Consider the following 14991-nt stretch of genomic DNA (forward strand, 5'->3'; position numbering starts at 1 on the left):
AATTTCCTTCTTGAAGGACCTGGACCAGGCAGTTGGCCAAATGCCCTGCCTTCCTCAGCTATCCCACCAGCCCGTGCTGCAGACCCAAGAGCCAGCTTGCTGAAAGGCTCCTTCCAGGAAGGAAATGCCAGTGACTTGGTGGGGTCCTAAATCTCTATTCCAGGAAAAGCCAAGGCTCAACTGGGTGCTGCTTTTGAAGCTCTTGGTGTAACCAGCTACTGGTACTACCAGCCTTTCTGCTGCCTTGCTCCCTCCCACAGTTGGATTGCTTGCACAGCCCCAGCACAGGGCTTGCCCTGGAATTGCTCATGGGGAGCAGTTGGCTCTTGATCCATAGTTTTCATCCACCTAGTCTAGCAGATAGGAATAATTTGTGAGCTTCCTTTGGCTATGAAAACCTGCTCAAGCCAACAAATTTGGTCCCTGAATCTCCTTCCACTTACAGGCTTTGAATACAGGAGTATCCCTGCTGAAGCAAGTGTCACCCTGGTGGGAAAAGATTGCTGGGATGAAAAATGGATGGATAAATGCCATTCAGTGCAGTGTGCAGCAGCATAATGACACATTAAGGGGAGGGCTATCAAACATGCATTATATGCCATGTGTACAAGTACAATTTAGACATACTTATCATCAGTGCACGGAGGGTGGCTTTGCATTTCAGGCAGTGAGGAAGGCAGAGGCTGGCATCATGCTCTGCTAACAGAGGTGGCAGTTCCAACAGCCAAGTGGCCATTGTTGCTGGGAGTTTATTTTCTTCATTTGGGAGAGCTTCTCCTTTAAGATTTTTTTCTAGTGTGTTTAAGTGTTGAAAACCTTATTAATTTTATTTTTTGTCTTTTTGTTCTGTAATGCATTATATTCATAACTCCTCTCTGCAGGGTCTCTTCATATCTTTCCTTCCTATCCTCTGAGGCACTTTCTTCACTGTGGCTAATTTTCACTGAGATGCTTCTATGCAATTTCAGCTATTTGACTGGTGCCTGAAAAGTCCCATCCCAATACAGCTGACAAGAAAATCAATGTTTGTCATGAACAGAGCTCTAGAAATGCTTATGGCCATCCTGTGGGAAGAAAAATGAAAGGGAACCTCTCTGGCAATCTGTAGATACAAAACTCAAAACAAACAACTGCTAGTCTGCAGTTGAGGCTTGAGGTTTTGTGGATTCAAGTATAGAAGTTTGTTTTCTCTCCAATATATAGTGTTCATACATTGTTTATGCAGAATGCAGAAGCATTCACTTATTACACATGTAATATTCACAAGATGAGGGTGTTAATTGTCATTGTAAAGTTTTCCATGTATTTTTCCCAGTGCCTGCCTGAAGTTGAGCAGAAGTCTTTTTATGCTTCTACATTTGTATTCATGTCAGTTTTATTCACTGCAATTTGCTTCACTTTGTCTTGCCCAACGGTAGAGTAAGACTGGATTTGGAAAATTTTTTTACGTGTCAGATTTCCCTGTATCCAATTTTATCAAAAAAGCTGTCACCAGCTTCTTCTGAAACCAGCAAACTTTTTTCTTTCTAATTACATTTTTACCATATGTTCATCCAGATGGCACATGCCAAACATTTTCTAGGGTGGTATAAAATGACCTGACTTTAGAGGATTTAACTGTTGAAGAATCTTATGAAAAAAAAAAACCAAAACCAACAGAATTTGACACCGGGGCAAAAAAATAGTTCTAGAAAGAAATGAAGAAAGAAAAAGATAATCTGATAAATCTTCCCAGATGTATTTTGTGTCTGTGATGTTGAATTCTCAACACACACCTGCACAAAACCAGTGAAATGTGGAGAGTTTTTTCTTGAAGTGTTAAAAGTTGACTGCGTTTTGAACAGCTGAAAAGAAAACTTTTGTCTCTTGAATACATCCAAAAAGAATTCTGGAACTGTGAGTGAGTCTGGTTTGCTGCAAAATGGAGCAGAGAAAGAATTTGTCAAGCAAACAGCTTCTCTGTTGGAGCAGCAGTTTTACTTAGCAGTAATAACTACTTGGGCGCTTTTGTCCTGAAGCATCATTTACAAGTAGAAGACAGATACAGTTAATGCATGATTTTGACACTTGTGTCTTCATTCTTAATAATTCTTGTGGGATTTCTTGGAGGAAATAAATTAACTTGAGGTACACTGAAACATACCAGGAGCTTGAGGAGAGAAGGAAGAAGATTGTTTTTCATATTTAGCTATTAGTTAAGACAAATAAAGAAAGATCAATTTTTCATCTCTGGAAAGTTTGTCTATTTGTTCTCACCTGTGATGGTTTATTTTTTAACTGTCATTGTTGTTTTGGTAGTCTTTCCAGATTATCTAGGGGAAAACAATAACATACTCTCGAGTTATTATCAGTTTTCATAATATTGTCTCAAGTCTCAAGCCATTTTAGCTAGTGCAAATTCCTGGAGATAGGTGATTAAGTGAGAATAAAATCTACTTTCTTTTGCTGTTGCAATTGTTTTTATGGCTCCCAGTTGCAAAGGAAATTTTGAGTGCATCACTCAAGGCTCTGAATAGGGTATAAACCAAGATGTAGTTTTGAGGCAGGATGGGCAAAAGCTGGAAATCTCAGGGAATTAGACTGTCAGTTGTAAATTCAAGTTTGTTTGGTGTCCTTAACTTGCATAGGTCTTTTTGAAAATCACAGCTACAGTCATCAAAGCATATCCTCTGCTCCTTCCAAATTAATGAGACAGGATTTTAGTAGTGCTTAACAATTTGAAGTGCTTTTGTTATATCTGAATTAAAGCTTTGGTAAAATGTCCTTCTCTCCATCATCCTCGCCCTCTCCCGCTCATCAGCCCATGAGTGCTTTGACATTTCCACAGACCCTTCTCCATCATTGACCAGGATTACACCTGCTGTGTCTCAAGTCAAAACAGAGACTATGTTGTAGTTAAATCAATCTGTATAGCAGATAAAGTAATTATTTAAAAGCTAAGGATTAAAACCCTCAAAATTGAGAATTGGAGTTAACCTTTGAAGTCATTGAACAAGCTGTAATACAGAAATACAAAATGGAACACCAAAATGCAGCCTGTCTCCACACTGTCATGGTATGATGCAACAGCCATTTAATTACAGTAAGTTGTTATAGTGTTTATGGCTGTGCAGCTGTATTTAACCCACCTTTAGGTATCAACTTTTCTGTTCTTTTTTTGGGTGCCTTTGCAGGTTGGAGCTAAAGTTGTTCATGTGCCTTTGTTATGTATTTAAAAGATAATGTTTATCATAACCAGGACTGCTGGATTCATGCCTTAGTTTTTGGTTTCCTAGAAGAGTTACACCCCTAAGCATTTTCCTGTGGAAATGCAAATTCCTGCATAACAAATTTCATCCTGCTGAGGACAGGCTTTTCTTACCTTCCCTAGACAAACTTCTCAAATTAATCCACTAAATATTATGAAATGACATGTCAAAATTCAAAGGCTGAACAAGCATCGTGTTCAGATACTTTGCTTTTAATTACTAATATGCAATATTAAATCAAGCTCTCATTTTAAGTACAGTCTTTGTTTAGATATTTCTTGGGTTATTCAACATGTAATTTGAATGAGGAAAGTACTAAGAAGGTTCCCATAGAAAGTTTTACCAAGTTAATAATTATGAAGCTAATTCAAAGCTTCAAAGAAGCTTTCGAAGATTCAAAGTGCCAGCCTTAAGCCATACCTCTGACTTTCCTGAGCATTAATTCAGGCATGCACTTGTTACATTAGGCTCCCCATAAAGGCCTGGTCAGCTGAACTGTGTTTGCAGGTGCTGGCTGCCTTTTCACAGTGGTGAGTGTTCCCCAGGGTACTATTCTTTCCTAATTTTCTTCCTCTTTCACTGACTGTAAGACCCTTTGTGGATGAGTGTGCACACCAATTTTATGCCACCCTGCAGTGCCTGCATTCTGCTCAGTATGTCAGTGCAGTCACACTAAGGTGCTGTGTCTCATCTCCCCTGTTACCTTCTATATTCTTCAATGTAGTTGCTACAGAGAGCTTTTGAGCTTAATTACTTGGAATTACACTTCTGCTGTGATTTTCCATAGCTGGTAGTTTTATCTCTCCGAAGAGGCTGGTATATAAAATCTCTGTTCAAGAAATTCTCTAAGAATTACTCTCCTTAATAATGGCAGCTGTCTCCCACTGCTCACAGTAAAAGTAAATCAAAGAAGATAGCCTTTTGTAAAGCAGAGACTCATCTCAGTCATTGAAAATGGTAGGAAATAAGTACCTTTTAAAGGTGATCTAAAGGCAGCTTGTGTTTGTGTATGTGAAAAGAAGAGCTCATACTTAAAATCCTCAGCTTTTTCCTTTTCTTCCATTTTTCCTTCAGAAAAGTAAATCTTTAGGTATAAATCTAGGCACGGTATGATCCAAACACTTTTTTTTTTTACTATGTTTGAAGCAGATGTGAAGTTTGCAGTGTTGGAGTTATAAGATATTTCAGTGTTTAAGCGATGCTCTGTGTAAAGCTCCCCAAGGTGGCTGTTTTCAGACTAGATTTATTAGAATCTTGTTTAGAAATCTTTGCATAGTTATTCTTCAGGAGTCAATATTTTCCAAAGCTGAGATGGAGATAAAATACCTCCAATTAATTAAAAAATCAAATTAATCTTGAACTATGGTACTACAACTGGCATTTCAATAATGAGTTAGCCACAGGAGGAAGCGGGTTTGTCAACCATCACACAAAGCTTTGAGTATTCATCTAATCTCTTCTGGGATCATATTCATGTATCTTGCTGCTGTCTTGAAATACACTTCCAGCGTCCTGAATGATACAAGAATATCTGATGCAGCAAACTGTGGAAGTGTGAGATGCTGAGCCTTTTTACTTGATGTATTTGAAGGTGGTTAACCTCAAAAATCAATAAAACCTGCTGCGCCACTCAGAATCCTGCTGGACTGCTCCTTGCTGATCCCCTTGCCTAGGCTTTGAGTAACTGCTGCTGGTGCTGCAGATTCTCAGTACAAGCCAATGGATGCAGTAGCTGGAGCGAGGCGTCTGCTAGCAGAGCTCCTCTTTTGAGCAAACATCTGTCTGCTCTTGGATTTGTTATCTCAAGTGCAGCTGTTGGAGGGTTAATAGGGTTTGAGTTTTTGTTGGGTTGTTTTTTTTCTCCTTTCCATGATTTAGTTTTCAAATGGGACTATGTGAGTGCTTTAAGAGAGAGGATGTAAATTGGGAGGAAAGTTTTTCTCGAAGGCTTGAGCAGTATTTTCAAGTTGCTTGTCAATACTGCATTTCTTCTTTGGAGACAGCATTGGCTCCTAATGAATGCCCCAGTTACAGAAATGGAAACAGCTATTAGGAAGGAGTGATTAAATAGAACTTTTTAAATTTGTAGGAAATTTGGCAAGGCTGTTTTGTATTCTATACCAAAGCAAAGTTCACAAGTTGGAATAGTTTCTGAAATACCAGTGACACCTCAGAAAGTGTCCCATTTAAAAGATGGGGTTTGAGTATCTAGAAGCCCAAATCATAAATAAGAGTTGAAGGGGATGAGGTTATCTGGGAGGTCTTGAGGATAGATTTCATAGAGTCTGAGTAAAACTCTCTACATTTTCTAACAGTTCTTTTGAATAACATACTACAAAATTAACTAAAATTAGTAGACACAAACTGGATAAACAGGAGAAGGAGGAAAAGGAAGTATCAGATGTGATGCTCTACCTAGTAAAAGAAGCTACATTTTCTTTGCTGACTTTACCTTATACTAGGAGAGCACAGAGATACTCTTGCTCCTATTTTTGTAAGAAAGTAGCTTCTGCTACCTCAGATCATGTGCATAAAAAGGCAGTATGTTACTCTTAGGCAGACTGAATCTAGTCATAAGGAAAGAGACATTATTTGAAGAAAAGCCCTAGAAAATTCTGGTTACAGGAATAAACTCCCACTGAGATTGACTAATATTATGCTACTGTTTTGCATATCGATAATAGAACAAATCATGTCAAGAACGGAAATTGATGTCGTGCCCAAGTTGCATGTCTTGGGGAAAGATCAATTTTTGCCAGTCATTGATGTTAAAAAGGGATCTCTGAATGATGCCTCTATCCTAATGGACCATTTTTCTGCAGTTCTTCAGGGAATTGTATTTGGAGGTAGAAAAAGACAGGAAGTGAAAGCAACAATTCTTGTCACATAGAATGTCCCCTAACACGCATGTTATAGCATGTTACATGTAAGATTATCGAGGATATGGGAAAATTACTTAATTTTCATATTGTTGATTATTTTTCAAACTGATGATACTGCCTACTGCTGTAAGGATATCTGTCTCTCTGATGTTCTGTGCGGCTTTCTTAGATTGGGCACCTGAACATTACCTTTCTCAGCACAGGAGCCCATGCCCTCCCTGCGGGCAGGGTTGCAACTTGGCTCTATTTGTCTTCTGCATTTATCCACTGAGAGCTGGAGTTAGTTCAGCACCTGCAGATTTACAGTCTCAAGAAAATAATAAAAAAGAGTTAACTCTCAGCCAGGCAGCTTTAAACAAATACTGTCTGAGCTCTGTCAAGACTCAATTACCTGATGCCATGAGCTGTAGTCTGTCTTCATACTAAGCTGACCAGGTAGTGTTTGTTGTCTGCAGTGGTGACTAGGTTTCCTGAAGCACATGAGTTCAATTTGTGGCCTTTGGAGGGGTATGAGACCAGAGTGGTCTCTTTATCTGTCTAATTTGTACCAGGAATTTGTAGCTGTGATTCAGCAAGGAGCTCCAGGCTTTGGGAGGGAAACACAAAATATTTTACAGTTCAGCCTGCATATAGTGTTGGTCATATGTCAGTGAGTATTAAGGTTAATTTAGCAGTCTCTATGCTTTTAAACCATTATGTCTTTAATGGATATGTGATGCTGGATAGCTCTCATCCTTTTTATTTCCTTCTAGAAACATCAAGGTCTTTCCCTCAAACCATGAGAGTTTTTTCTTCTAGGTAAAATAAGTACACTTCATCATAACACTCTAGCTGAAAGTAAAATATTTTAGTAATTGATGATAAAATTGTTTTCTTTACATTTATTTATTTATTTTTTGCCCTGGACCAGTTTGAAATTACTTTGAAGAGTTTACCCAGTTAGTAAATACAGAGTTGTTACCTGGACCTTGGGTAGTCTGTTTGAGAGGAGACAGCTTAGAAACTTGCTTAACATTTTAGAAAATCAAATCTAAATGTGTGTCCTCTCTTCTTGCAAAAGGCTGGCAGACTCTAATACTTACGTTTGACATTATGAGCAGGTCACTCTATCATTTTTCCTGTCCAAAAAATGAAGGATGAAAAGTTCAAGCACAAATGACACTGACTTTATTGTTGGGTTATTTTTCTTTCATATATGGGGTATGATTAAATGTGTGCTGTCAGAGAGAGACCTCTTTATCAGATGATACTATTGATTAGTATTTGAGACCTTCCAGAAGCATTATTACTTTATGTATAAGAAAATCCAGTAGAAAATTATTAAGTTGATGCATTAGTTCCTATAGTGAGAAAATTTCAGTTATTCATCTCATATCATTGCAGAAATTGCTTGGCTTTAATAGGTACCACAAAATCATGTTTAATGATTTTTTTCCTTTTTTCATCTTTTATTTTCTTTCACAGTCACATGACACAATCAGCCACATTTGAAGACCCTCGAATAGAGAGCTGCCAAATAACCCCTCCAGCCCCTCGGAAAGTGGAAATGAGGAGGGATCCTGTGCTAGGATTTGGGTTTGTGGCTGGTAGTGAAAAGCCAGTTGTTGTACGCTCAGTAACACCAGGTATGTTTTCCCCACCTGACCCCAAAAGGAAACCTACTGAAATGAAATACAGTTACAAATTTAAGTACTGTTAAAATATGCAGGCAGACAAAGTAATCACAAATACTAGGTAGGATTTTAAGCCTTGTATTACTGACTAGTTTTCCTCCTTGCATTCTTTTTTTAATGTTATGTAAATGTGCTAACAAAAAGCCAGTTTTAGGCTATTGCTCTGAGCCATTACTTTTGTTTGCCTGAAAAAAGCTGACCCGTTTCATTCAAGGAAAGGTCTTCTCCCTGTTCTGTTTTACTGATTTGATGTCACCTTCATTGCCATTGAATCAATGTTTTCAAGAGGTATGTTGAGTTGCAAGATAAAACGGACATACTTTTCATTATTCTTATCATCAGCTTCCCAAGGAGAAACTAGGTTTCTAACCATGACATTTGATTGGTTTTAAAAAAGAGGATGTTATGACTGGTTTGTTGTTTGTTGTGGTTGTTTGTTTTTTTTAAATAATACTTCTTTACAAATATGTGGCAAAAAGACAGGTCACAATTGATCCCTAAACTTCTTGAAGTGAAAATTAGTGAGGTTTGCGGTATTTTTTTAATTTATGGGGGACAAAACCTGGGACTGCTCAGCCTCCCAGATAGCTCGCTCCTGCTCTCTATGCTGAAAAGTTCACTTGTTACATAAAATTGCCTTGTAGCCAAGGAAGGGGATGTGACTTTGCTCTTGTTCAATGTGTTCTCCAGAACCCCTGCAGAGAGCAAAGAAGAGGCAAAATTGACTGTGAAGTTCTGATGTAATTTACCCACGTGTGTGCATTGATTTTATTTGTATTGCTTTCAGATGAAGTGAGCATTGTAACTAATATTTGAACTGGACCCAGACAGTTCTTTTCTCCCAATTTAGCATTATTAATGCATTTTCGTGTAAAGTTCAGTTTGGAAAAGGTGTTTATTTTGTTCTATTCTGAGTGAACAGGAGGAAAGACGAATTCAGGACAACATTCTCGTGCATGGATTTGTAGTCATTTTTGCTGGTTATATAAGTGAAGTTTTCAAACCAAACAGAGGAAATGAACAGCATTAGCTCAGTTGTTGAATGAACTGATTTTGATACTGATGAATTTTCTTTTAAGCCTTTATCTTCATATTTGGAATGTTAGTGGTTTTTTATGTATCATCATTGCAGAGTTTAACAACAGAAGACTAAAGAAAAAATATATATTTTATTAACTGCTGCAATGTCACGCCCTCTTCTGGGCATGTAATCATGTTGAGAAGCACAGTATTATGTACATTTTATAAAGCATAAACTCAACATGCCTTTCAGCAATGTTAGAATCCAAAGTAGATAGACATAAATTTTTTCACTGTGAGAGTGACAGAGCACTGGAACAGGCTGCCCAGAGAGGTTGTGGAGTCTCCTTCACTGGAGACATTCAAAACCCACCTGGACACGTTCCTGTGTGATGTGCTCTGGGTGGATGATCTTTTGAGGTCCCTTCCAACCCCTTACAAGCTGTGATTTTGTGAAATACCTGATTGTCTACTCAGACTAATACTAAATAGCTGTGTCTAACTGAAAGTGGCAATGCTTTTGGATGTACATAGAAGTTGTGTTCATCAAGTGGTCAGAATCCAGAAATGAAGAGACTCGGAGGCTGGAGGTATAGGAACTTACTGTCTGCAGATGGAAGGAAACAGGTTTGTTTTGCCCAGAACAGGAAAGTCAGAGGAGAGACCTATGAATGACTGTCAAATATGTAAATCATGTTTCACAGGAAGGAGGAATAAGATGTTCTCCAGTATTCCTTTGCCTGGGACAGGAAACAGTGTGTTGCAACCAGAAAGATCTGCTCTATGCACTGGGGAAAAATACTTCTTGATCTTAACAATAGTTAAACAGGATAATTTCTTTACAGGATGGTATAATATCAAACAAACCTTGATAATGGATGAGTTATGGTTGATCACACCTTAAATGATGAATTAGGCTACCTCTTATGGGTCCTTTTGGCCCTCCAGAAGACCTACCCCTTATTTTTACGTGCCTACATGTGGCTTTAGAGCTTAACTTGAGGAACGTCAGCAAAAAGACACTAGCTAAGCCAGTAGGTTTCAAGACTTTCTTGGTAAGGAAGTGCTGGTAATGTTAGAAGTAATGCTTGTGTTAAATATGCCATGAGCTAAAGACAAAAATGCTCATAGCATATGAACACCTGAGTGTATCTGTGCATTTACAATGGTTTGCTAACCTTTTTTTTTTTTTCTTCATTTGTCTCCAGGCGGTCCCTCTGAAGGAAAGCTTATACCAGGGGATCAGATCATAATGATTAATGATGAGCCAGTCAGCACTGCTCCAAGGGAGAGAGTCATCGACCTTGTCAGGTAGTTGATGTCCTCTCACTTAAACTATGAACCCAGTGGTTCATTGCTTGTGCAATCATTTGATAATACATCAAGTCTTGCCTCCTCATGGCTGAGAAAACAGAAAATAATGTTTCTTTGTTCATAATGAAGAATATTGAACTATTTTAGTTTTGAAATTGTGTCCTCTTCAAGGTCCTCTGGGTAGCATAAAAAAAATACTAAAAAATGTTTGTTAAAACTTTGTTATTGAAACTGCTTCAAAATACTTGAGTATCAAAAGAGGAATAGTATTTTTCTGGTATTTATTTTTTGTATGACTTGTTGAAAAGATAATTCTTGGAGCAAGGCAGCTCCAGTCACTGTGGCTATATTACTTTTTTCACATGAGGAGAGCTGAGTCAGGTCTGTCTCACGTGAAGAGGAAAGAAAATGCAGTGGGGTGATTTTCTGAGAGCAGATGGTTGCATGTAAATGTGGAAAAGCACAAAGAACATTTGGGTGGATTGCAGGTAGGTGAAGTTTTGTGAGAAGAGCCGGTAGGGCTCATGTAGATACGAGGTAGAAAACAAGACAAAGTGACTGTGGAGAGTGCAGGATTGAGAAATGCCAATGTTTTTAATGGGATGTGGAAGGACAGAAAGGACAGGGACTCTTAAATGCTCAGGATGTGGGCAAAGATGTGTAGTTGATATAGTAATAAGCTTTGCATTTTGAGTAACAAGAAAAGTTTGTGCATTGCATAGAACAATTACCAGTAATTAAAAAAATAAACATATAAAATATTATTTTAAATTCCAGTACTCTGGTTGCTGGATGCCAGTTTTGTTTCTTTATTTTCCTTCTCATTGATGTAAACTCTGAATTACTGGGTTTAGTCAATTCCTGGGAGAGATACTCAAGTTCCGGTTGTGCAGATATCTCTCCTCAGAAGTGGTGGCTGTCAGTGTTGTCATTGTTGTAATGTAATTTTGAAAAGTAACATTTGCTTCCAGAAATTTGGGCAGGAGGTGCCATGATAGTTGTATTCCTCTTGCAGATCACAATTTGAGCAAATGGCTGCCCGTTTGCTGGAAATTCAGCTGTGAAGCAAACTTCCAAAGGAGATATGGAAATGGTATACAGATGCCAGCAACACTCATGCTTTTATCTGTGTTAGGCAGGTTTAGAGCAAATACAGTACATTTTCAGATTTTAAAAAAGAAGATTTAACCAGCAAGTTAGCCAACAGAAACACAGCACGTTAAGCGGGGACTTGGATGTTCTTCTTTTTTTTGTGACAGAGACTTGATGAACTGCAGAAACTGCCCTGTTCCCAATAAATTTCTGTTCTATGCTCTGTTTTGGCAATCAGCATAAGCCTCACAAATGGGTCTTAAACTCATTTTTTATGTCTTCATTTCATCATAGAGCAATCACATTGCAGCCTTTGTTCTTTCCCTGATTCTTTGATATGTGAGTAATCAGAATGAGGATCTCTTTATTTCTGGGCTGACAGCAAAATATAGTAATAACAACAAGGAAAATAGACTGATTAGGCCTGAGACAGACTGGGTTTATTGTGTGGCTGATTCTTTGTCTGCCTTCAAATGAGAAACTGTGTAAGAATGTCACCCTTCCCAATTATGTTGACTCCATAGGTAGTGTCTTAAATTAAGTGTTGTTCCATTCCAGGGGAAGCTTCTGGTGACACATCTCTTACACTGCAATTCTACCTCTGCTCTCAAAATCTATCTGCGGTCGGCATTTTGACAGAGACTCATTCTTTGACAAGACTCAGAATAAAATATATTTGGGTTGTATATTACATTTGAAATTAAGGCCTTTCTTGTCATGCCACTGGGGACACCTGGAATGATTAGACACTCTCTCTGTACAGTCCTGACACTACAACAGAAGCGATTCTTTACACCACTGAAATAATTAATCCCTTCTGTATAATAGGAGGTTTTGATATGGGTCAGGGACATCCGCAACTTTGGGAAAGCTTGCTCTCAGTTTTCAATGTACATGGAAGTGATATCAAAGTCGTATTTCCCAGCTGGTAGAAATATAGCTATGGTCAGCAATGAGCATATGTTAGATACATAGGGTAGGCAATGGGCATAATAGCAAAATTACAGAAAAACTGGGATGGGATTTCTGGAGGTCACCCAGTGCAACTTCTTGCTCAAAGGGAGCTAGTGTCAAATTTAGACATGGTTGCTCAGTATTTGTCAAGTCAAATTTTTAATATCTCCAAAGATGGCAATTTCACAACCACACTAGGCAGATGTTTCAGTTTTTAACTAATGTCCTTTCAAAAATGGCAGAGAGAAGCTTTTACAGGACATGAGCCAACTCCCTTCACATCCTTAGATGCATCCCATCTCGGTCCATAGGCTTATGAGTATTACTCCTGCCTAAGCAGTCCCTAATTCAGTCTTTGTCTGCCATGGGTATTTCCTCTGTTCCCTAAATTCTGCCACTAAACACAGGGCCCACTGTGGCAGACCTTGCCACTAAAGACCAAAGCCCAGAAAGCATGGAGTACCTCAAGCCTTTTCAGTGTCCTTCCGCACCCAATTTAGCAGCAAGTTCAGATTTCCCTTGGCTTTCACTGCTGATGTAGTTGTAGAAGGCCCTTCTTGTTAACCTGCACATCCTGTTTAAGTGCCAGCTGTTTCACAAACTCCATTCCTGCCAAGCTAGGTGAGGTCTCTCTGTTTCTCCTGGGTAACCTCTCTCCATTTTCTGTTTTGCACTGGATCTTGGTCAGGCCTTCACTGTGGAGCCACACTGTGTCGTGCTGTGTCTGTCTGCTCGCTTACAGATTGTAGTAGACAGTTCTGGCACTCAGAGGAGGCTCTCCATCAAGATCACCCATCTCTAAAGGGCTTTGACCCTTCAGAGCTGCATCCCATAGGACCCTACCCAGTGGTGCTCTAAACAAGCTGAAGTCTGCCCTTTAGCTTGGACTCCCCTTCTGCCTTTCCCTCAGGACCTTACACTGTAGCATCTCATGGTCACTGCTGCAAATCAATTAGAAATTGATATTCCAATGCTGCATTTTTCCTGTGATTGCATGGTCTCTTGCTGATTAGGCATAAAAAGGTATATTTTATATTTATGATGTGAAATTCTGTGGCTATTTTTATGCAACACTCCCTCAAAGCTTTTTGTAAAGTCAAGAAGCAATTTGTCTTTATAATTGCAGAGAGTGGGGAAAAAATTAATCCACTTTCAGAATACAGACATAAAGATCATATTATGCCAAACAGAGAAAAAATGCAGCAAACTGCATGAGAAAAAAAGACAGATTTCCTAACTATATGAGCATCATCATGCTTTAACAAACTTAGCAGAACTCAAAACTTTCAAGCAAAAATTTGTACAAATGCTGGCTCTTAAGTCAGACCTGAATGTTAAACAGAGTTTTTGTGTAATTATTATATTTAATTATTTTCCAAGGAAACATTGTTGGGACTTTTACTTGGAAAAAGCATTCAGCTATTGAAGGTAAAAAAAAATGGAAAGGAGAATTTCTGCTACGATCTATCTTAAATCAAAAAAATCAAAATTATTCAGAATATTCACCAAGAAGGGCATCTGAAAAATGTCAATTAAAAATTTTCTCATTGCTTTGTTTCTAAATTTTCCACAAAATTAGTCAGAACCACTTTTTTTGGTTTTGCCAGATAATTTGTTTTATTTCAGTCCTTTGCCTATCAGCTCCAAATTAATTGTGTGCTTTTTACTCCTGCTGGGTTACAAACAGTTGGACCAGTCTTTTAAGGAAGTCCCTTTTGTATAATGACTTTATTACAGGAAAACACAAGAAGATAAAGGAAGCACATAATGCAGAAATGTCACAATATCTCTTTATTGCTTTCTAATATTTTAATTATGTGTGTGCTTTCTATGCACTCATTACTGAAAATAAGCTTTCTTAAGTAGAAAACTGTATTAAAGCCAGCTCTGTAGACTCTAGAGGATATTGAGCAGAAATCTGATTTGTTTTTTAAGAATTGAGGAATACTGTTGAATCTTAGGAGGTCTTAGGTTTGGAGATTATCAATGATATTCATTATAAATGTCCCCTGTAGGTTATTCTCATCCATCTAATTCTTCAGGTCCTTCTTTACTGGCAACATTTAATTAGTGTTCCAGTTGTCCTTTGAAAGCCAAGGTTGCAGAAATATGAATACAGTATGGCTTGCAGACAGAATACATAAGGACTTATTATTTCTGGGTAATGTTCAATAGCTTTTGCACCATATTATGTTCTCCTGAGCTATTTTCAAGCACAAACACGGAAGTCATGTTTATGGTTTCCCTTACAAAGAGAGATCACCTTTATGAGCATCACTTGCAGCTTCAGTCTAGATGTGTTCCATTCAAGGCAGAAAGTTATTGAAGCTGGAAGAAGAGGAAGAAACAAGCCCAGTTTTCTAAATGTATCATTACAATCCAGGCAAGGAGCAAGTGAACAGAATACTAAAGGAAGCATATGTATTTGAAGAGCAGTCAGTTCAAAACTGCAGCAGGAGCCACTTATCTTGGTTTTATTTTACTGCCATTGCAGATACTGTGACTTTAAGCTTTGCACAAATAGTTAACAAGAGGTACTTTGAGATAACATTAAAGTCATAGCAATTTTTTTTGCATATTTGAAGGTGAGCAACAATACAAAACTGACATATTAGAAAGTGTTCTAATGTACTGTATCGATTAATTGGTTCTTCAGAGGTATATGTACTTCACTATAATTGATTAATGTTAAATTTCTATCTTTTGGTTGATTGAACTGATTCATAAAACCTTCTTCTAAAACAAATATATCTAACAAATAATTTGCCTTGCAATATGTTTATATAGGTAATTTCTGTGAATTTAATT

General features: G+C 38.0%; 1 protein-coding gene across 1 annotated transcript in view; it reads left to right on the forward strand.

Moving 5' to 3' along the window:
• The window catches only part of FRMPD4 (FERM and PDZ domain containing 4), a 114305-nt gene that overhangs the window by 37313 nt on the left and 62001 nt on the right, over nt 1-14991 (forward strand). Inside the window, exons 2-3 of the mRNA XM_010008788.1 lie at nt 7595-7755; nt 10032-10134. Coding sequence (XP_010007090.1) covers nt 7595-7755; nt 10032-10134 — 264 coding nt within the window. The remainder of the gene's footprint in view (nt 1-7594; nt 7756-10031; nt 10135-14991) is intronic.

Source organism: Chaetura pelagica, unplaced genomic scaffold, assembly GCF_000747805.2.
Source record: "Chaetura pelagica isolate M959 unplaced genomic scaffold, ChaPel_1.0 scaffold512, whole genome shotgun sequence".
NCBI classification, from domain to species: domain Eukaryota; kingdom Metazoa; phylum Chordata; class Aves; order Apodiformes; family Apodidae; genus Chaetura; species Chaetura pelagica.